Source organism: Agelaius tricolor, unplaced genomic scaffold, assembly GCF_023055355.1.
Source record: "Agelaius tricolor isolate 1412-34295 unplaced genomic scaffold, bAgeTri1.0.p SCAF_38, whole genome shotgun sequence".
Classification (NCBI taxonomy): domain Eukaryota; kingdom Metazoa; phylum Chordata; class Aves; order Passeriformes; family Icteridae; genus Agelaius; species Agelaius tricolor.
The window spans coordinates 361,190-379,253 of record NW_027269298.1 but is presented as its reverse complement, the minus strand read 5'-3'; the positions used below and the strand labels follow the sequence as shown (position 1 = coordinate 379,253).

Here is an 18,064-nt window from a genome sequence, read left to right as displayed (position 1 = left end):
TCCACCCGTGAACCACAGAAAGAGTTTGGAATTCAGCTGCCTGCAAAACAGCCCCGGGATGTGTTTGCTTTTCCAACTTCTCACACAGCACCTAAAGATGAAATCCCCACCATAACCAATTAAAACGTTGTTTATTGGTTTTTCCCCCAGCACTTCTGGGATTTTAAAGTGTTAAACACGCACAATCACAGATCTTTCAAAAGCTGATTAGTTTAGAAAACTTTCATGGCAAATACTGCCAGTGACCATATCACACAGCATATAAATAGGATACAAAAGAGAGAAAAATAAAAACAAGGTTTATTTTTGTCCCCCTAAGAGCCATTTAGTAGAAACAATAGGACACCAGAGAGCACATGGACTTTAGAGACTTGAAACACAAAAGACCTGATTTTCCAGAAGATGATGAAGTTGAATATCTCCAGCTGCTCCTTAGTTGGCTTAAGGCAAAGTCAGGATTTCACACACCCCTAGAACTCACATGGCATTTGCACCAAGATCCCAAATGAAATGACACTGATTTCCTTCAAATTTAATTGTTTTGGCTCAGTCCTGGGCGGGTATAGCCAGGATCAGAAAATCAAAGTAAGAGGAGTAAAGCAACATTAGCAACACACTCACTAATAAAGGTAAGGATCAGGGAGTATATAAGAATCAAGTATAAAAAACCAAACCAAATTCATAATTTCTGGTATAAAATTGTTACAAACACTGTGGTTATGCAGGAGACTATCTCTTGTGAGTGTAGAGCCCAGGCACCTCAGTTATTTTCAGCATCACACCAACAGTAAAAAAAAATTATTTTAAAAAACCCCCACATGATCTCCCCAACAGTGAAACTGAATGAGAAGTGAAGCACGAAGAGAGCTCTTACAAGAATAAACACACTCAACAAACCTCTGACAGGTTTTAAGAGCTGAAACCATCATGACCTAACAGGAGGAAAAGGATCTTTTCCATTATATGTAAAACCACCTGGTGTCGGGGCTCAGTTTATGGTGAAACACCAACCTCCAGCACCAAACCAGTATTGCTGATATTGTCTGATACCCCACATTTTGATCAGATGCCAACATCATTTTATTTTTTAATTCTGCAATATAAACATCTCCCACCAGTGACCCTGAAATCCCATCCAGTTTTCTAAATCAATATGGCTTTTGAAACAAAGCTCCTTCTGTGTGCTTAAAAAAGGTGCAAGGAAAGCATTGCTGTCAGAGAAGAGAGCGAGTGGGGCTAAGGGAGGAGCCCAGAAAAGGACATTCCCTAAAAACGTTGTCGTAGGAAGACTTGAGGAACTGGACGTAGTTCTGCATGCTGCGGTTGGTGCTCTCCGACTGCTCCAGCCGATCCCGCAGGTCCTGGAGGCGGCTTTGGTATCGGCGCTCTGCCTGCACGGGGGAACAAAAAGGCGCTGAAAGGCAGCAACGTTCACCCTGTTCATGTTAAACTCTTCCCCCAAAGTGCTGAGGAGAGCTAGAATTAGCACAGCAGGAGATGACATTACCATAGATGGTGCTGTGATATTTATAATTTCTGCAAGTTCCCAGCTCCATTCAGCAATCAGCTGATAAAAGCAGGAGATAATGTGGCTTATCAGTTGGGCTTGTAAAATGTGTTAGCTGTAGTTACCGGGAATGAAACACACCCTTTTCTGAAAAGGAACTTGATGTGATCCATCAGCTAACACAATTCAAAGTAAAACTAAAGCAAGGAAGCAAGGTAAATAGGACAGGAAAAAAGACTGCCAGTCCTCTAGAAAAATCCTTTCATCTAGAAGAGGAATTGCACTCTCTCTGATATAGGCAGAATGAAGATGAAATCCGTCCATAATACCTGGTGCAAATCTACTTTGAACACAAGGAAAGTCTGATTCTTTTCTTACACACACACAACTTTACACCAGGTTCATTCACATCGTTGTACTCTGACTTGCCTATCACTTATCACACAATCCTGAACTGGTGACAGCAGACATGTCCTATGTCACACATACATGGACACACACAACAGCACATCGCATTCAGGCACAGCTCTGCATGACTTCAGCAGCACAGCCACAGGATGATTTATGGAATCCAATTGTTGCCAGGGCACCACCAGTACAGCAGGACTATCCCCCACAAGCCACTCACATCATCTTTGCTCCGATGCAACTGGTTCAGCTCTGTTTTATTCCTGCTCAGCTGGGTCTCCAAATCCAGCACCTTGGACTGGGCTGCCCTCTCTCTGGAGACTGCTCGTTCTCGAGCTTGTTCCACCTACACAGAACAACAACTTTGGTAAAGGGATGTCTGGGGATGAATGATTTTTCCCTACCCATTGCCCACAAAACCCCTTTAAAGTTTAACTGCCACATTCTCATACATAAACAGCAGCTCAGTCTTGTGCTTTTCAGTTGTAAACCAAGTTCAGTTCTTCAACAGTGCTGACAAATAGCACCAGCACATTATTTGTATTTCACTGAACATGATGATTTTAATGGGTTTGGTGATAAACTGAGAAGATATTTTCAGCATTCTTGCTGTTCCTCTTTCACAGCCTGGGTAGCTTTGGGTGAATTCACAAACATGGAAAATTACTCACTTGTCTTTTGGCATCCTCAATGGCCATCTCCAGCTGGCGTGCCAGGGAGCTGCACTCACGGCTCTTCTCCTCCAGCCGCAGCTGACACTGGTGGATCGACTCCTCACGTTTTGCTATGACCTGAAGGAATTCTATGTTCTGGGCACTCGTGGACTCTAGTTTTCTAGTTTAAGACAATAAGGGAAGGAAACCTATTCATTTTAAATGGAGTGTGTTTCACTCTGCTTTTTGTCAGGTTCTGACTCCTCTGGTAATGGATTCTATTCCCACCTGAAAGGTGAGAGCCCCAGGAAACAGTTCTCCAGTCCTCAAACCAAAATTTCAAATATTGAAGGACCAACAGAGTACCCATGTACCTGCATTTTCTGAGACACTGGCACAAAAAGAAATGTATAAACATAGGTAAAAATACTGTAGTATCTAGTAACCTCAGAACTGCCAGGTTAGATTGGACAAGGAGCTGGTTCCTTTGCTGTCTAAGCCATCATCCTGTCTAACAACATTCACAACAGGTGCTGCTGCAAAAGCATGTAACTCTCAGTGGATAGCTACTGATTAGAGAACCTTGTGGGATAGGCAAATGCACAGAATCCTGGAGGCATGTGGGGAACTGGAACAAGACTGAAGCTGTTTCAATCCCCTGTAAAAACAATGGAAATGGAAGGTTAAAAAAGCAAGAGAGCCTAGTATTTCTAACCTTTCTAGCTCCTCCACCTTCAAGGTGAGTTGCTTTTTCTCCTCTTGGGCAGACTGATATCTCTCTCTTGTCATCTCCATTTTGTCCCCCTGGAGGTCAATCTAAAATTATAGGAATTAATTACTTCACAGAGCAATCACTACACACACACATGTCCAGCCATCGAAAACATATGCAGCTCTCAGAAGGAAATATGTTCCATTCATAACTTCTGGAGAGCTTCAGAAAGGGAACCATGGATAGAAAGGAACTAAACATCCATTTTGCTGATGCTTCCAGTTACAGTCTGGGAAGGTGTAGGAAAACTCATCTGTACTACAAAAGAAAAAACAGGCCTGTAAATTCCTGCATGTAGAGCAGCAGCTACAAACCAAGCATACACACAAGAACAGCAGCCACAAACATGCCAGCAGCCCACAACAGCATCAGAGCCTGAAACACCAGGGAGGGTTTTAATTCCAAACCAAGCAGACTAAAGTGGTCAGAGAGAGATCATGTTGTGAGGCACAGCTGTAGATGTCATCCTTGTTTGAAATTGTCCTGCAATACTTACACAGTCTTTTTGGGAACAAAAACCAGAAACTGGGAAAACAACCTGAAATGAGAGTGAGAAAATAGTTGGGCCAGCACCATCACCAGAAAACTACAGGAGGGAAAGCTGACAAGAGGATGAGATAACAGAAACAAGGGCTGGCATTAGCAAGTGCTTTCATGGCTGCTACCAAGTCCCAGAAAGATTCTGCACCAAGGGATGAGAAACCTTTCAAATATCAAGGAATGCTACCAGCAAAGCCGCTAACTCCTTGCACAAAGACATGGCACACACCTTTATTTTGCAGTGCACGTTTAATCTTTTCAAAAAGAGACGAGAACAGAGACGAAGTTTGAACCTTGCTGTGACTAGAAACTCAATCTGATTTCGCAGTTGAGGTTTGCACTGGTACGGGTACTTTCTGCCAGTCCCTTACCAGCTGACGGAGATCTGCAATCATGCCACACAGGTCTGTGTTCTTCTTCTCGTAACACATGAGCTGTTGATGGCACTCTGCCAGCTGTGTCTCAGTGTACTTCAGGATCTCAGGCAGCTTTTCCAGTTCAGCAAGCTGGCTCTGGAACTTCTCACGAGTCTGTAATTAAAGAAGAGAATGTAAGGAACTTTCAATTGTTCTTAAGATCAAGACTAAAAAATTTCTCAACTTCAATTAAGGTTTGTTAGTCCACAACCATGATGACACTGTGTGGATATTTGGCCAGTGCTGGAGTTCAAAGCCTAAGGTCTTTTCCTGCTCCAAAAAGCTTTCACTTAGGATCTGAAATTCCCTATGGATTGTGTAAGATTGAGTATTTTGGATTGTGGGCTTCAATTTTACTGGAAATACAAGCTCTGCCTCTGAGGTCAGCTGTTCCACATCAGATAATGGTGTAACCTATCTAATCCACTGTTCAAAACCACTATTTTTGCAGCAAAGGATATACTAAATAATTTATACACCTCTGAAGAATGCCATATAGTCAGAAAGAAGCTGCCAAATGTCCATTCTGCAAAACCCATTGAACAAGTCCTGAGGAAAAACTGATGCAAAAGGCAGAATCAAGATAAGCCTTTTATTTCCTATTCCCAGCTGTTTTTCACTAGATTCAGAACACTAAGACCCATGAATGTCTACAACATGTCTTTAGAGGGATAGTTACCTCTTCAATCTCCCTGTTCATTTCCTCCCTTAATGTCTCGTTCTCTTTTTCACACTTCTCCAGTCTTGCTGCCAGCTCATCTGACTCCTTTCGGGCCATCTGTGCCTGGACATTCAAAAAAAGACCCCAGACTTCATCTGTTATAAATAGTTTTCAACACATGTTTGCAATGCCTTGGAGTAATTGAAACTGCTCCAGTTGGCAATAGCTAAGGTATTACAGAATAAGCCACAGAGGAAGGAGAAAACACCTTTGTGCAAGGGCTGGAGGTTCTGAGACCTACCTGGGCTGTGTAGGTTTCAATCAACCCTTCGTAGCTCCTGACAGAGTTCTGGAGATGTTGCAATTCCATCTGTGCCTGGTTCAGTTTGTCCTCCATTGAAATCAGAGCAGCCTGGAAAAAAGAAAGCATCTTCCATTCAGTGCTTGGAAGTACCTGCCATGTGAGCTGTCTAATGATGCATAGACTAAGAAAATACAGTTTTGTCCATGCAAGTTGCCAGAACTTTCCAGACTTCAATAGACTGTCAAATTTGCATCAGCAGACCACAGAGGTTTGGGATGGAAAAAAAGATATAGGTCACCCACAAGATCACTCATGGTAAAAGACAACAGAAGAAATATGCCAGTCATTTTTTTTGTTCTGGAGATTACCATTCTCTCTGTATAAGCTACAACAGCTACAACAGCTATTTGCTCTCTGGTCAGCAGCATGAAGGTGTAAGGAAAAGATTCAAGATCCCAGATAGATGAAACAGTAGCTGGAGATACTTCTAGCCAAAACATGGGAGGAACACAGTTCTCCCAGTATGTACACTCCCTGTGTCTGCTCCCAGCACACTGGCCCTGTCCCAGTCTGGTTATATGAACTGGTTTAAACTGTATAGGAACAATGGGTGAAATTTGACTCTGTCCTCAGTGGCCAAGCAAGTTGTTATAATTCCACCTTCTTTTCCTCCTAGCATTTCATCTTCAAACCCTTAGAGTCACTGACCTTTAGTTTTTCATTGTCTTTCTTCAAAGCACTGTTCTCTCCAGTCAATTGCTGTAGTTTATCCACCAAAGCTTCGTTTTCGTCCCGTGTCTGTTCCTGGATCCTTGCCAGTTGTTCCGTCAGGTCTGCAACACGGCTGCCACACAGAAAGAAAATTAATCCTTAAGTGACAAGAAGAGTAAGGCTCCTAACCTTTGAAAACTAGCTTCAGGAACATGGCTTTTCCCTATCCTTTCATCTTCCTTCTCCAGTCATGTATGCAGACCTCTCTGCTAACACTCTTTGACTAGTTCAATCTTTTTATACCTCCTGGAAATTCACTGGAGTTGTCCCCCTGGAGCTCAAATGAATTGTCTCAAAGATGCACAGGATAAAGATACCCCTCTCTCACCTCATACCTACTTACTTTTCCCTGCAGCAACATCTGTACTGCAGTGATACCAACATATTTATTTACCTTCACAACAAAACTGGCATCAACTATACTACTTATGTCTTTTCATATCTTCCATTACAGTTATTCAAAAAGATCTCAAAACAAAAATAATCTTAATTCAAAGCATTACAAAATGGCAAAAGAACAGTTTTAAGAGTCAGCAAAGCTTAAAGAGTCTGCCTTTGCTGTGGCAAGGCAGCAGCAGAAGTCACATGTCTCTCTTCACCTCTTCAAACTCTGCTCTAGCCCTTAGGCAGTGCTGATTTTGCTTGGTTATTTACAAGCAATCCAATTAAAATATTCATTTCAATGCTATTATTCAATTAAATTATCCTTGAACTTTGAACTCATCCCCACTCATGCTTCTTTCTCTGCACAGATTTTACTCTAACCTGTTCAGTGTAACAACTTCCAGTTCAAGGTCATCCTTCTCCTTCATTGCTTTGCTGCAGCGATTCCTCCAGGCCTCGAGATTGCACTGGGCCTCAGCAACAGCACTCTCCTGTCAGGCAAGGGAAATACAAGAGGGGAAAAAAGTAAGGGAGAAGACAAAATCATCACTGGTGTGAGATATGCAGACAATACACAGAAATGCCCTTAACTTAGGACATGCAGTGAATACAGTGACAGCTGAGCATACTGGGTTTGTTCTAAACTTGGCATAAATGGGCCATGGCATCAAGACAGAAATAAATTTCATTAGTCGAGAGAAAAGACTCTCCCCAGGGCTGCTACAAGAAGTCAAGAATTTAAAATCATGACCTGAAACTAGGCTCTCCTGTTTCAGCAGGTACCTTTTCTGCTAGCTGGGCAGTCAGTTTCTGCACATACTCCTCACTCCGCTCCGCCCGCTCTTTCTGTGCACGGACCGCTTTCTTCAGGGCCTCTTTATCACTCTCTGCTTTGCACCTCAGGTCTTGCAGCTGCTCCAGAAGAAGATCCATCTCTCCCTTAGTGTGATTTTCACTGATCTCCATATTCTGTGAGGGAACCACAATATGGATTAATGCACATATTACACCTGCAAACCCAAAGCAGCGACTAATTTCCTAGAAATGATGATGGGAGCCAGGCACAAATCCCCAGTGTTCACTCTGGAGGTATTTGCAGTCAGGTTTCATCTACACAATCCTGTCTAAATGCTGAAAGAGATGGCAGCATGACATCTTCCTTTTCTTCCAGGAGTCTTCTTTTCTTCTTTCATAAACTGCTTCCTAAAATACTGATTTCTCTCCTGACCAAAATAAATATTGTTTTAACAGTCTTTTGATCTACCTGAGAAAATTCTTTTTATTGATGAAATGTTTGTATATAATAATGTTGCTTTATGCAGCTCTTACTAGAACAGATTAAAGCTCCTTTAAACTATTAGCACATTTATGTTCCTTGTAACATCATCCCAACATATGCTAAATATAAAAGTCTAATCAAAATACACCAGAGGAACTTTCTCCTCCTCATTTATACTGGAGAACAGATGAATGAGGGTGATCAAACTGGCACAGCATTTTTCCAAAAAAGCAAATTAAATAGTTTCAGTTTGTCTTGATGCTTGACTAAACCAAAGCCATCTTTTTGAATAATTATGGAGCAACTTAATGCACATAGACCTTAAGGCTAAGATTTTGCCTCAGGCCTCAAAAGTGAAAAGATTTCTCTTTTCTTACTTAATTTGAAAATCACGCTGTGTGTTAATGCAATAAACATCACCAGCCAATATTTCAGTCAACCAGACTCTGTAAGAAGCTTCTGCTCCTCCCCTTGTGAGTGAATTCGGTCCATGGGAGCAAAGGAAGAGACAATCCCCAGGGAGCAGTGCAGCCATACCTGCAGCTGTGCAGCCAGACGGTCGTTCTCAGCTTCTCTGCTCCTCAGCTGGGCTTGTAAATGAGCTTTCACAGACTCCAGGGATCTGGCAAGTTCAAAGGCTTTCTTTGCCTGTTCCTAGATAAGCAGGAACAAGACAAATATGATTTACTCAACAAGCTAATAGAAGCAACACTTTATAATATACAGTAGTAAGGTCAGATTTCTTCACTGAATGATCTCCAGCCACCTCCAGGTGGACCCTCACAGCTCTTCAGTCCAAAACAAGGGACAGAATGAGCAGCCATTTATTTCACAACACATGTGAAGGACTGGCAGGAAAAGTATATTCTAGAGCAAAATATCATTCATATCTGATCTCTTCCACTGCATTCCCCCTTTACTTCCTAAACTAAGGAACAGATTGGAATTTGCCATTGGGAACAAACAGGACCTTAAACAGAATGGCAATTCAGTGCCCAGGCAAAGAGAATTCTACCTATCCATCCTTGTCACAGGTGTCTTATTAGCAGAGTATGGACCCACAATGGTGTGAGTATTGGTATCTGCCTAGTTTTTATAAGCAAGCCAGTCATTAGATCTCAAAACAGCAGTCTGCAAACAACCTCATCTTTTGGACTGCCTGTGGTTTTACAGAACTGGAAAGTAGAAAAGAGAGGGAAAACCAGAAAAACAAAATTACCTTTTCTGCCACTATTTGAAGTGTGAGGGTTTCCACTTCTTTTTCTTTTCCCTGAAGCCTGATTTGAAGTTGCTGGAAAAACAAACACCATGCAGATGTTCAGGAACACACACATTTAGGATGGCAGGTAGAAGGCAAGAGGTGTAACTGCCTCCCTGTCAAGACCACCTGATCTGTGGCATGGCCTGTTGTCCTCAACAACAGCATCCTCATCCCCAGAAAAACAGGATGCATTCTACTCAAGCAAGAAGCAAAAGGGATACATTTGTGCAACAGGGCACAGGATATCCAGTCAGGACCATAGACACTCCACAGACTAAAAAGGGCTTTTACCTATGTCTCACAGCAAGTTTTGTAGCTTCTGCAAATGCAAGAACTCTTGTCTCAGTTTACAGAGAAGGAAATTAACAAAAACTGGCACAAGGTAACTCATTCAGTGACAGAGCCCAATACACAGAATTATTCCCATTCTAAGCCCCCATATTTCAAAGGCAATGAAACTCTACCCGCTTTTAAATGCAGGTTGTTAGCCAGAGGAGCAATGTAGTAGCTCTGATTACCACAAAAGCTCAAATAATTATTTTATTGACCTAAAAGGCACTAGAGTAAGATTTGACAGTGTAATATAAGACAAAGAAGGGCTTGTCATTTTAGATCTTTCTGCTGTATTAAAGAAATGAGAGATTGTGGTTTGCTCACCATGTTCTCTGCATCTAAGTCAGCCAGCCTTTTCAGCAGCATTGCTTGGCGATCCATAACCTTCTGGGCATCTTTCTACAAAATAAATGCATGAGAAAAATTGTTAACTAAAAAGTCAATTTTATATAGTTTCTTTAAATGGAACTGGGAAAATCAACTACTTCTTCCCAGTTGCAGCAGCAATTCTTAAAAGATATACAGAAACATCACACTTGCTAAATATTTCACATATCATTATCCAGCTCAGAAAGTTCTTCCACTTCCCAGTCAAAGATTAAAACAAAAAGCATGATGGCAATGTAAGATCATTCTGAACTCTCCCACTACTCAGAGGAAGTCATGTGGAAGAATTCAGACCTTTTATCCAACCTCACTGATGGCTGAGGTAACTGTTCCCACCAGCCTGCTTTTGCTGAAATGGAATATCAACTACAGAAAAAATAGAAATTTCATTTTTCTACTGCTCTTATGAACAATAGAGAATGGTTCTGTACATGCAGCGCAGAATTGTTTCCAATTTCTCTGTTGTTGCCCTCAGAGCCTACAAAATCAAAGTTCTGAATATCCATAGGCTCCCATTAGTTGAGGCCATATCAAGTCCTCAGACTCCAGGAACAGCAGAGTTTGAGACCAGCAGGATCAGCAGATCCAGCCATATCCAGAGGAGACAGCTGGCAACACAGCAGGGCCTGAACCTTTTAATGCAGTCAAAGACTTAGAGGCTCTACCATCCTCAGAGCAGAAAAGCCAGTTTTACTCTAAGAATTAGGCAGAGATAAAGAAAAAGCCCAAATAAAAATTTTCCAACATTTATGGGTTGACAGGGTCGACTGCAGGGCTGGGAAAAAGAATTGAAAGATTTCAAACTCAAAATTCCCTTCCAGCCCACGAGACAACACAGCCTCCTGTCATCAGCCAGGCTCCACCCCCAGCAGTTCTCACCTCCCGAGACTGATGCTCTGCAAGAAGTTCTCGGAGTGTCCGGTTGGTTTCTTCAAAGGTGCTCAACTTCTGAAGCAGCAGCTCTTTTTGCCTTGTCAGAGCATTTATATCTGTGCTGCTCATGTGCTTCTCCTGAAGGAAAGACATTAAACGAACAAATGAAGAAACAAAAATAAATAAAGGAATGAGAAAAACAAAACACAGTAACTCAAAACCCACAAAACATAAACGAAAGGATGTAATTGTTCACTTCTGTGCAGAAGGTAACTGGGAGTAAATACCCCACTTTAAAACCAAACCAGCAAAGACCTTAAGGATGGTTAAATTCCTCCACTTTTCCTTAGATTTTACTGGATTAGCAACTATAACATTACTTTTTTAAGACAGCCATATAACAGGACAACGTAGTAAAGAACAAAAGGGACACCTACAATGTTGAGTCTCCCAATGGTATTTCTCAGGGCATGGATCTGTCTGGCAGCTGCTGCTCCATCCCTTTCTGCTTCGCTCAGCTTGGTCATCAAACATTCCTTCTCCTGCTGCAAGCACTCCTTCTGCAGCCTGCAAGGAGAATTCAGCCATCAGAGGAACAAGAAGCTTTGGCAGCTTTACCAGCCACTGTTGATATAGAGTTGATTGGGTTAAAATTCATAAAAAGCTCAAATCAGAGGATAAAGGCTCTAAACAAAAACTGCCTAAGATCTACACTCTTTCAGTGTGGAAGCTGTTTTGAGAAAAGGCAGTAAGCAGACACCAGGAGCTTGCTAAGATCACAGCTATGACATTTAGAGGGGACAAATCAGGCTTATACCAAAAGTGAACACACTGCTAAATCCAAAACACAATGCTGTGCTTTTCCTGGGTGCTTATGCCACACCAGAAATCAGACTCCAAATGGCCAAACAAAAAACCAGAAGAGCACACAAAGATATGCAGCTCAACATTTTTAGCCAGCATTTGTAATCTCAGAAGCATTCCTAGAGGTTTTCTCAGAAAGGAACAGAAAGTATTAACTTCCAAGTGATATTTCTTAAGGAAAATTAAAACTAACTCTCCTAAAACACTAGTGTCCCCCTTTGTGGAGACACAAACTTCACTAATTCTTTAGATACAAAGCTGATGCAAAAATGTCAGACTTGCAGACCTTCAGGATCACTAAGAAAAAAGCCCATAGTTCAGTCCTCTCTGGGGCTGTCACTCCTGGCTCTGTATGATTTTTATAAAGGTAAAAAATTCTCCTTTAGTTTTCAGCTCCATGTTTATTCATTTATTGTTCTATCAATACCATCACAATTCAAGCAGAATCCCTTAATCTTCAAAATACTAACGGCAGAGCTAGGCTGACCCTCCACACAAGCCAACTGCTCTCAGGTTCCTCTCAAAGTAGGGATATTTTCCCATTCCAAAAATCATGCTAGAGCCCTTCTATAGGGCTATTGCACTCTGGAACCCCCTTCTAAAAGGTGACAAAAAATCCTATAGGGCATATAGGACATATAGAGTTCTTCAGCAGCAGCTACAGCCTCAAATCATGTCAGCAGTAAAGAAGAGAGGTGCCTGTGGATACCACAAGTTAAGAGTGAGAAGTGAAGCTTTCTTACACAGTCAGGTCCTTCTCCTCCTTTATACGCTCAATGTTGCGCCGGAGCCGCGAGTTCTCATTCTCTGTTTCTACCAGCTCTTGTGTCATCTCATTCAGTTCTTCCTTCTGCTCCTCCAGGAGACGCTTTGTGATTTCCTCCTGTTCCTCCATTTGCTGCATCTTGACCTGAAGATATTGGAACAAAACTTAAACCAGGGGCTTTGGAAGTGATACACAGAATCCACATCCCAAATCAGTGAACCACTCATAGTCAATTAACTTATTGAAAGTATAAAAAAAATGAAGTATCTCCTCCCAGGTGACAAGTGACAGGACATGAGGAAATGGCCTCAAGCTGTGTCAGGGGATATTCTTCACAGAAAGGGCTGCCCAAGGAGGTGGTGGAGTCACCATCCCTGGATGTGTTTAAAAAAAGCCTGGACGTGGCACTCGGTGCCATGGCTTAGTTGATGAGGAGGTTTTAAGGTCATAGGTTGGACTTGATGGTCTCAGAGGTCTTTCCAACCTAGTTCATTCTGTGATTCTTAATGATTCTGTGGTTCTAAAGTTGATTTTTGTTTTATAATCATGCAAGTAATTCCATTAAATTTTGTAGCATAAGTAAAATGGAAAATGCTTGATGTAAGAATTTACTTGACTCAAATCTTATTCTTGTTCACTGATTTGATGCCCATGTAGCTTTGAGTAAAATAATAATACAGAATTTGCCACTCTGAGTGTTAACTCAATGTTAAAAATGCAGTTTACACCCATCATGATGCATCTTACGGGAGTTGGGAACATCTCCCACATATTTTTAAGTGGTGTCAAGTACATAAGAGCCTATTTATCTGGAAAACACAACATCACTGGGTTGCACATTTTTGAAACTGAATCAGAAGAAACAATCTCATTGAATAAGGGGATTTTTTGACAATAAAACATCAATGCATTGTATTCTTCACTTTCTGGAGTCATCAGTTTTCAGATTTTGGGCTTGGGTGGGAGAGATTACTTGGAACCTAAAGCACAGCAATACCTTATTAAATTAATAATATTTTGAAATGTTTCATAATGTGGCTTAGTGAATTTCTCACTAGGATAGTTCAGCTATTCTAAACAATTCAAATTGATTTTCAAGCAAGCTACCAACAGCTTGGGTAGCCTTCCATTGCACCAAGACCTGCCTCCAGCCTCCTCTTATCAAAGGATCAGCTACAAAGCCCCAGTCAGCAGGTCTTTCCACTGCCTCCTCACCTCTTTCTTCAGTGTTCCCACCATATTCATTAGGCTGTCTATCTTCTTCTCATATTTGTTAATTTTGCAGCAGGTGGGATCATCGTCGTCTGTGGAGAGGTCACTAAGGCGCATTACGGACTGCATCCTGTCACACTCAGTGGTAGGTGGAGCTTCTAGATGCTCACCTGAGTCTTGCTAGGGAATAAAGGGGATAATTTTTTTAGTATAGCATTATAAATAATATTCTCACATTGCCAAAAAACAGAGACTGGGTCACATCGCTGCAGCAAGGCTAGGAAAGAAAAAAATATTGTTTACAAACAGCTCTTCTCTTTCCATCTGGGAAAGGTCAAGAATGCAGAAGGAGTACATTGAAAAAGAAGAAAATCTAATCAAAGCTCAAATCCTCATCTAGGAAGTGTCGGGAATACAACAGGCAAACCTATCAACTCATGAGAAAGAAAATATGATGCAATGCTACACAAACCCTCTGTGCTTTGGAAGACACTGAGACCAGCAGTCCCTCACTGAGCCTCCAGATGAGATCTTGAAGTGCACCAGCAAAATCACAATAGAAAAATAATTGTGTCTGGCTTCTAGAGACAGAAAGGCATGGCCACAGGCTGTTTATGAATTCTCAGTTTTTCTACATTAAAAAGTGAAAAAGATTTTCAGAAGACACTTCAATTACATGACAGGGGACAGTAGCCTTCTTTCAGATCTGCCCAACTCTCACTACACAACTGCTCTCTTCAACCTTGGCTAAACCTCAGAGTTTGTTTTAAAGAGCAAAACCAGGTGTACCTCCCGCTTCAAGATGGTATCACGAGTGCTTGTTTTGCCTGGGGGTATCCAAGGGGCCTTAGTTTTCACCCGAACGGCTCGCACACCGTCCCCTTTAGATTTCTGTTTGTGCTTTTGCTGAAGAAAGAGAAAGTAAAACAAATTACAGACCCTTAAAGAACCATTTGCAATTTTTAGTGCTGCAAAACCAAATGAAAGATCATTAATACAGAACTATCAGAAGTGCTTCACAGGATGCATCAGGTGAGATGAGGTAGCAGGCACCAAAGGAAGCTGACACCAGCCAGAAGGAAAGGTTATTGCACACTCAGCTGGCAGGATGGCTGGATGTAGGACCTCACAGATCCCTGGGAGATCCCTTCTCCATCCCAGATTCACCTCACAAAAAAGCAGCTATATCATTTGACAATATGATCGATTTTGGAAAGCCCTGGAAGTGTTTTCCCTACTCAAGTCAACTAGAAGATCCACATTTATTTGTATTGAACTTGAGCTGCTCAAACTGAAGGAGAGTTAGTGTATTCGCATCATTCTAACCTTAGAGAAAAATCAGATGCTGTAAACATTCCCTACTGGCAATTAATTCATAGGACTCATTATTTTCACTGTCATTCCATCCCCATTATGAAATTTGCCATTAGCAACAAACACAGAATTAATGGAAGACTTAGAACAGGATGTCTGTAGATAAGGAAGAACGAGATAGCAACTTCCATCAACTTTTTAGAACAACTTTCCAAAAATATCCAGCAACAAAAGAGGATATGGGATAGCTAGAACCTCAGCTTCAGTTTTGCCTTGTGCCTCCTGTGGATAAGGCTGGGAAGAGATCTTCTTGGCTGCAGAACTCAGTGGACAGAGAATGTCCTTAATGCCAGAAGATGGTCTGAATGAAGATTCTTTTTCTAAGTACATTTATTTTAATGCAATCAAGATGCTACTTGAAATGCCTAAGTCCTACCTCTCCTCAAAGCTTTCCTCCTAAAAACAGACATGAAGCCAAACAGAAAACATAATCAGGACACACATCCAAGAAATAGAATGATAACACTGGAAGCAACATTTCTCACATGAACATGAAAAGCAATTCTGTATCACACCAAAATCATCTTTCAACAAATCAACATAGCAAATGTGTCACTGCAAATTCACCACTGAATATGAAATGAAGTCTCATAGCTCTAACACAACAGTAGAACAGACCTGGAAGATTTTGTGATGCTTCTAGGGCCATTCACCTTCTCTGCAGCCCTTACAACCAACCAGGTACACACTCCTACCTGGCATTTTGCAGCTGTGGTTTTCTGCCCCTTTTTAATATGGACATGGACAGGGGTGTTTTCATCCACATGGACGTGCAAAGGGGGAGATGAGCAACGGTTCTTCATGGCTCTTCTCCCACAAATGGGAAAGGGAAATGCAATGAAGGGAAACCTGTGAATACGGAAACTGGAAATAACAACATTTCCTTCAGTGTTCAGAGAGAAACAGTGGCCAGCCTTGGTTAACATTTGAACTTTTTATCAGTAGCATCTGCCATTTTGAACTTCACACTATTCTTCTGTAAAGCCAGGATTAACACAAACAATTCCTCTGCTTCCAGTATTTTCTGCTTTTAACCTGGTAACTGAAGATCAAACACAGCTGGATCAATAGCAACTGTCTGTAAGAACCATTGAAGTTCAAAGTCTTAAAGCAAGTGAGAAAATCAAGAGTTCCCATAACCAAAAAGATCTGATTACAAAGAGAAACTTGAAGCAGGGAGAATAAGAGAATTAATTGAAAAGTTAAGAAAAACCATCACGAAATCATCATACCAATCCATCCTAGATCCTTGAATCTGTATGCTCCTTTGTATGTGCTTAACTTTGAGCATCTTTTTAAAGCATAAATCCTTGAAAGCCATTGCATCACAGCATTTCTTTAATCTCCACAGAAACACATAACCATAACCTGACACTACACAGAAAAACCTAGAGACACAAGGTTCAGATCATCATCTTGGAGCCTCAGTTGATGTAAAGGCATAATGTAATTGCAAATCTTACAGCAGGCCACCAGCAGCACTAACCTGATTCTGGCTATTGAAAGGATATTGTCAGCCTAAGTAAAGTTACTTACAGCTATTTTCAAGCTCTTGGCTTTCCTGCACACAGTCTTGGGTGTAGAGGAACTATCTTCGGTGACAGATGAGATACACCTGTTACAGAAATAATAAAATGATTTAGAGGAAAAGGTGCCAATTTCTTAACATCCTCTTCCTTTTGATTTAAGAGAATACCAAGGCTCAAACATCAAGTACATGAACCCAAAAAACAAAAGTTGGTGTGCCCTAGTTTCCTCTGTAAAGCACAGGATGAGGAAAGGACACACTATAATTCCTAACATACTGACAATGGAAATTGTTTTAAACGGTGGAAATGTTTTGTACAATTACACGATGGCACTATTCACTTACAAACTTTCATATTCTAGCCGCAATTTTGAAGGAACACAGCAGCACTTCCTTCAGTTCAGGAACAGGGCAGGGACTGACAGAGCCTTTGAATCGCCACGAGTGACAACCAAACGTCCAAACGTCACTGTGCCTGCCTTAGCAACAAGGCTCACACGTAAGTGTTCATTCCTCCTGCAATCTCCACAGGTTTTCCATGGAATCTGCGGTCACCTCAGGCTGGCAGAGCCGCGCTCCGGGGGCCGTGAGCTGCCCGCAGCCCCGAGCAGGGCAGGCCTTCACCGGCAGGGCCCGGCAGCTCCCAACGCCCGCCCGCGCCGCGCCGTTATCCGGAGCCGATGGCTGCCGCTGGCCTGCCAGCAGGAAGGAGCCCGAAAGGCAGGGAGGAAGGAATAATTCCCGGGGCTCGGACACCCACACGGCGAGGGGACACACAAACGCCGAGCAGACACCCTCCGGGGCAACGGAACGCCCACACGGTGAGGGGACGCTCCACAGGGCGAGGCCCCCCGCCCCGCCCTGCCCTCCGCGGGCTCGGTGCTCTCACCAGGCAGCTGCGCGCGGCGTCCGCAGCCACTTCAGTTCCCCATCGGCGCGGCGAGAGGTGCAGGGGCGGCCGTGGACTGAGTTGTGGACACCTTGCGCGCACCAGGCACAGGAGGAGCGGCCGCAGGGTCCCGGCCGCCGTCGCCGGCGTCCCCCCCGCGGCTCCACCATTGGGCGATTCGAACGGCCCTGAGCGGTGGTAACCGCCCCCGGTAACCGCCCGCAGCGCCATGCGGCCGGCACGAGCGGCCTCGGGCACCCCGGCCCCACCGGCCGCAGCACCCTCACGGCTGCAGCACCCTCAGGAGGGGCTGCTCGGAAATGGGGAGGTCTGAAAAGAGGATGGAATAAGTGGATTAATAAGTCAGTTTTCTGGCGTTGCTTTTGAGATGAGTTTTACAGTCTTAAAGGTGACGCCAGAATTGTGTACACAGCCACTTTTACTGTTAAGCAGAACTAAGTGCAGTTCTGGCTGTCCCCAACACAAGGACATGGAAATGTTGGGAGACCACAAAGTTGATAAGGGGACTGGAGCATCTTCCCTATGAGGACAGGCTGAGAGAGTTGGGGCTGTTCAGCCTGGAAAAGAGAAAGGTCATGTGGAAACTTCAGAGCACCTTCCAGGATCTGAAAGGGGGCTACAGGAAAGCCAGAAAGGGACTCCTCATCAGGAACTGTAGTGATAGGACGAGGTGAAAATTTAAAGGGGAAATTTAGGCCAGATGTTAGGGAGAAATTCTTCCCTGTGAGGGTGGTGAGACACTGGCACAAGTTGCTCAGGGAGGTTGTGGATGCCCCAACCCTGGCAGTGCTCAAAGCCAGGTTGGATAAGGCCTTGAGAACCTGGTCTAGTGGGAGGTGTCCCTGCCCTTTGGCAGGGGAG

At 42.9% G+C, this 18,064-nt stretch overlaps 1 protein-coding gene across 10 annotated transcripts; it reads right to left on the bottom strand.

The window, feature by feature from the left end:
• Positions 1-282: 282 nt before the first annotated feature.
• On the bottom strand, positions 283-17,495 carry ODF2 (outer dense fiber of sperm tails 2). 10 transcript variants are annotated; one of them, XM_071453892.1, is made up of 21 exons: positions 17,183-17,234; positions 16,302-16,380; positions 15,461-15,629; positions 14,181-14,297; positions 13,395-13,571; positions 12,157-12,323; positions 10,987-11,116; positions 10,556-10,687; positions 9,614-9,688; positions 8,915-8,986; positions 8,233-8,349; positions 7,200-7,385; positions 6,798-6,907; positions 5,970-6,105; positions 5,259-5,369; positions 4,976-5,080; positions 4,252-4,410; positions 3,284-3,384; positions 2,587-2,749; positions 2,136-2,261; positions 283-1,391 (listed from the first exon to the last, which is right to left on the bottom strand). In XM_071453892.1, exons 3-21 carry the CDS (start codon positions 15,566-15,568, stop codon positions 1,215-1,217), a joined length of 2,469 nt encoding a protein of 822 aa, XP_071309993.1. In that variant the 5' UTR covers positions 15,569-15,629; positions 16,302-16,380; positions 17,183-17,234; the 3' UTR covers positions 283-1,214. The 10 variants fall into 10 exon arrangements, with proteins under 10 accessions (XP_071309993.1, XP_071309997.1, XP_071309994.1 ...); XM_071453896.1 differs by having other exon boundaries at positions 15,461-15,614; positions 17,183-17,197; XM_071453893.1 differs by lacking the exon at positions 17,183-17,234 and adding an exon at positions 16,639-17,115.
• Between the last annotated feature and the right edge of the window lie 569 nt (positions 17,496-18,064).

Coding starts and splice junctions, on each gene's coding strand:
- ODF2 (XM_071453889.1), bottom strand. CDS start 17,352: ATGGTGGAGCCGCGGGGGGGACGCCGGCGACGGCGGCCGGGACCCTGC. Junction 8,350..8,914: donor TTCAAATAGTGGCAGAAAAG/GTAATTTTGTTT, acceptor CTGCTTATCTAG/GAACAGGCAAAGAAAGCCTT. Junction 1,392..2,135: donor TGCATCGGAGCAAAGATGAT/GTGAGTGGCTTG, acceptor TCCCCCGTGCAG/GCAGAGCGCCGATACCAAAG.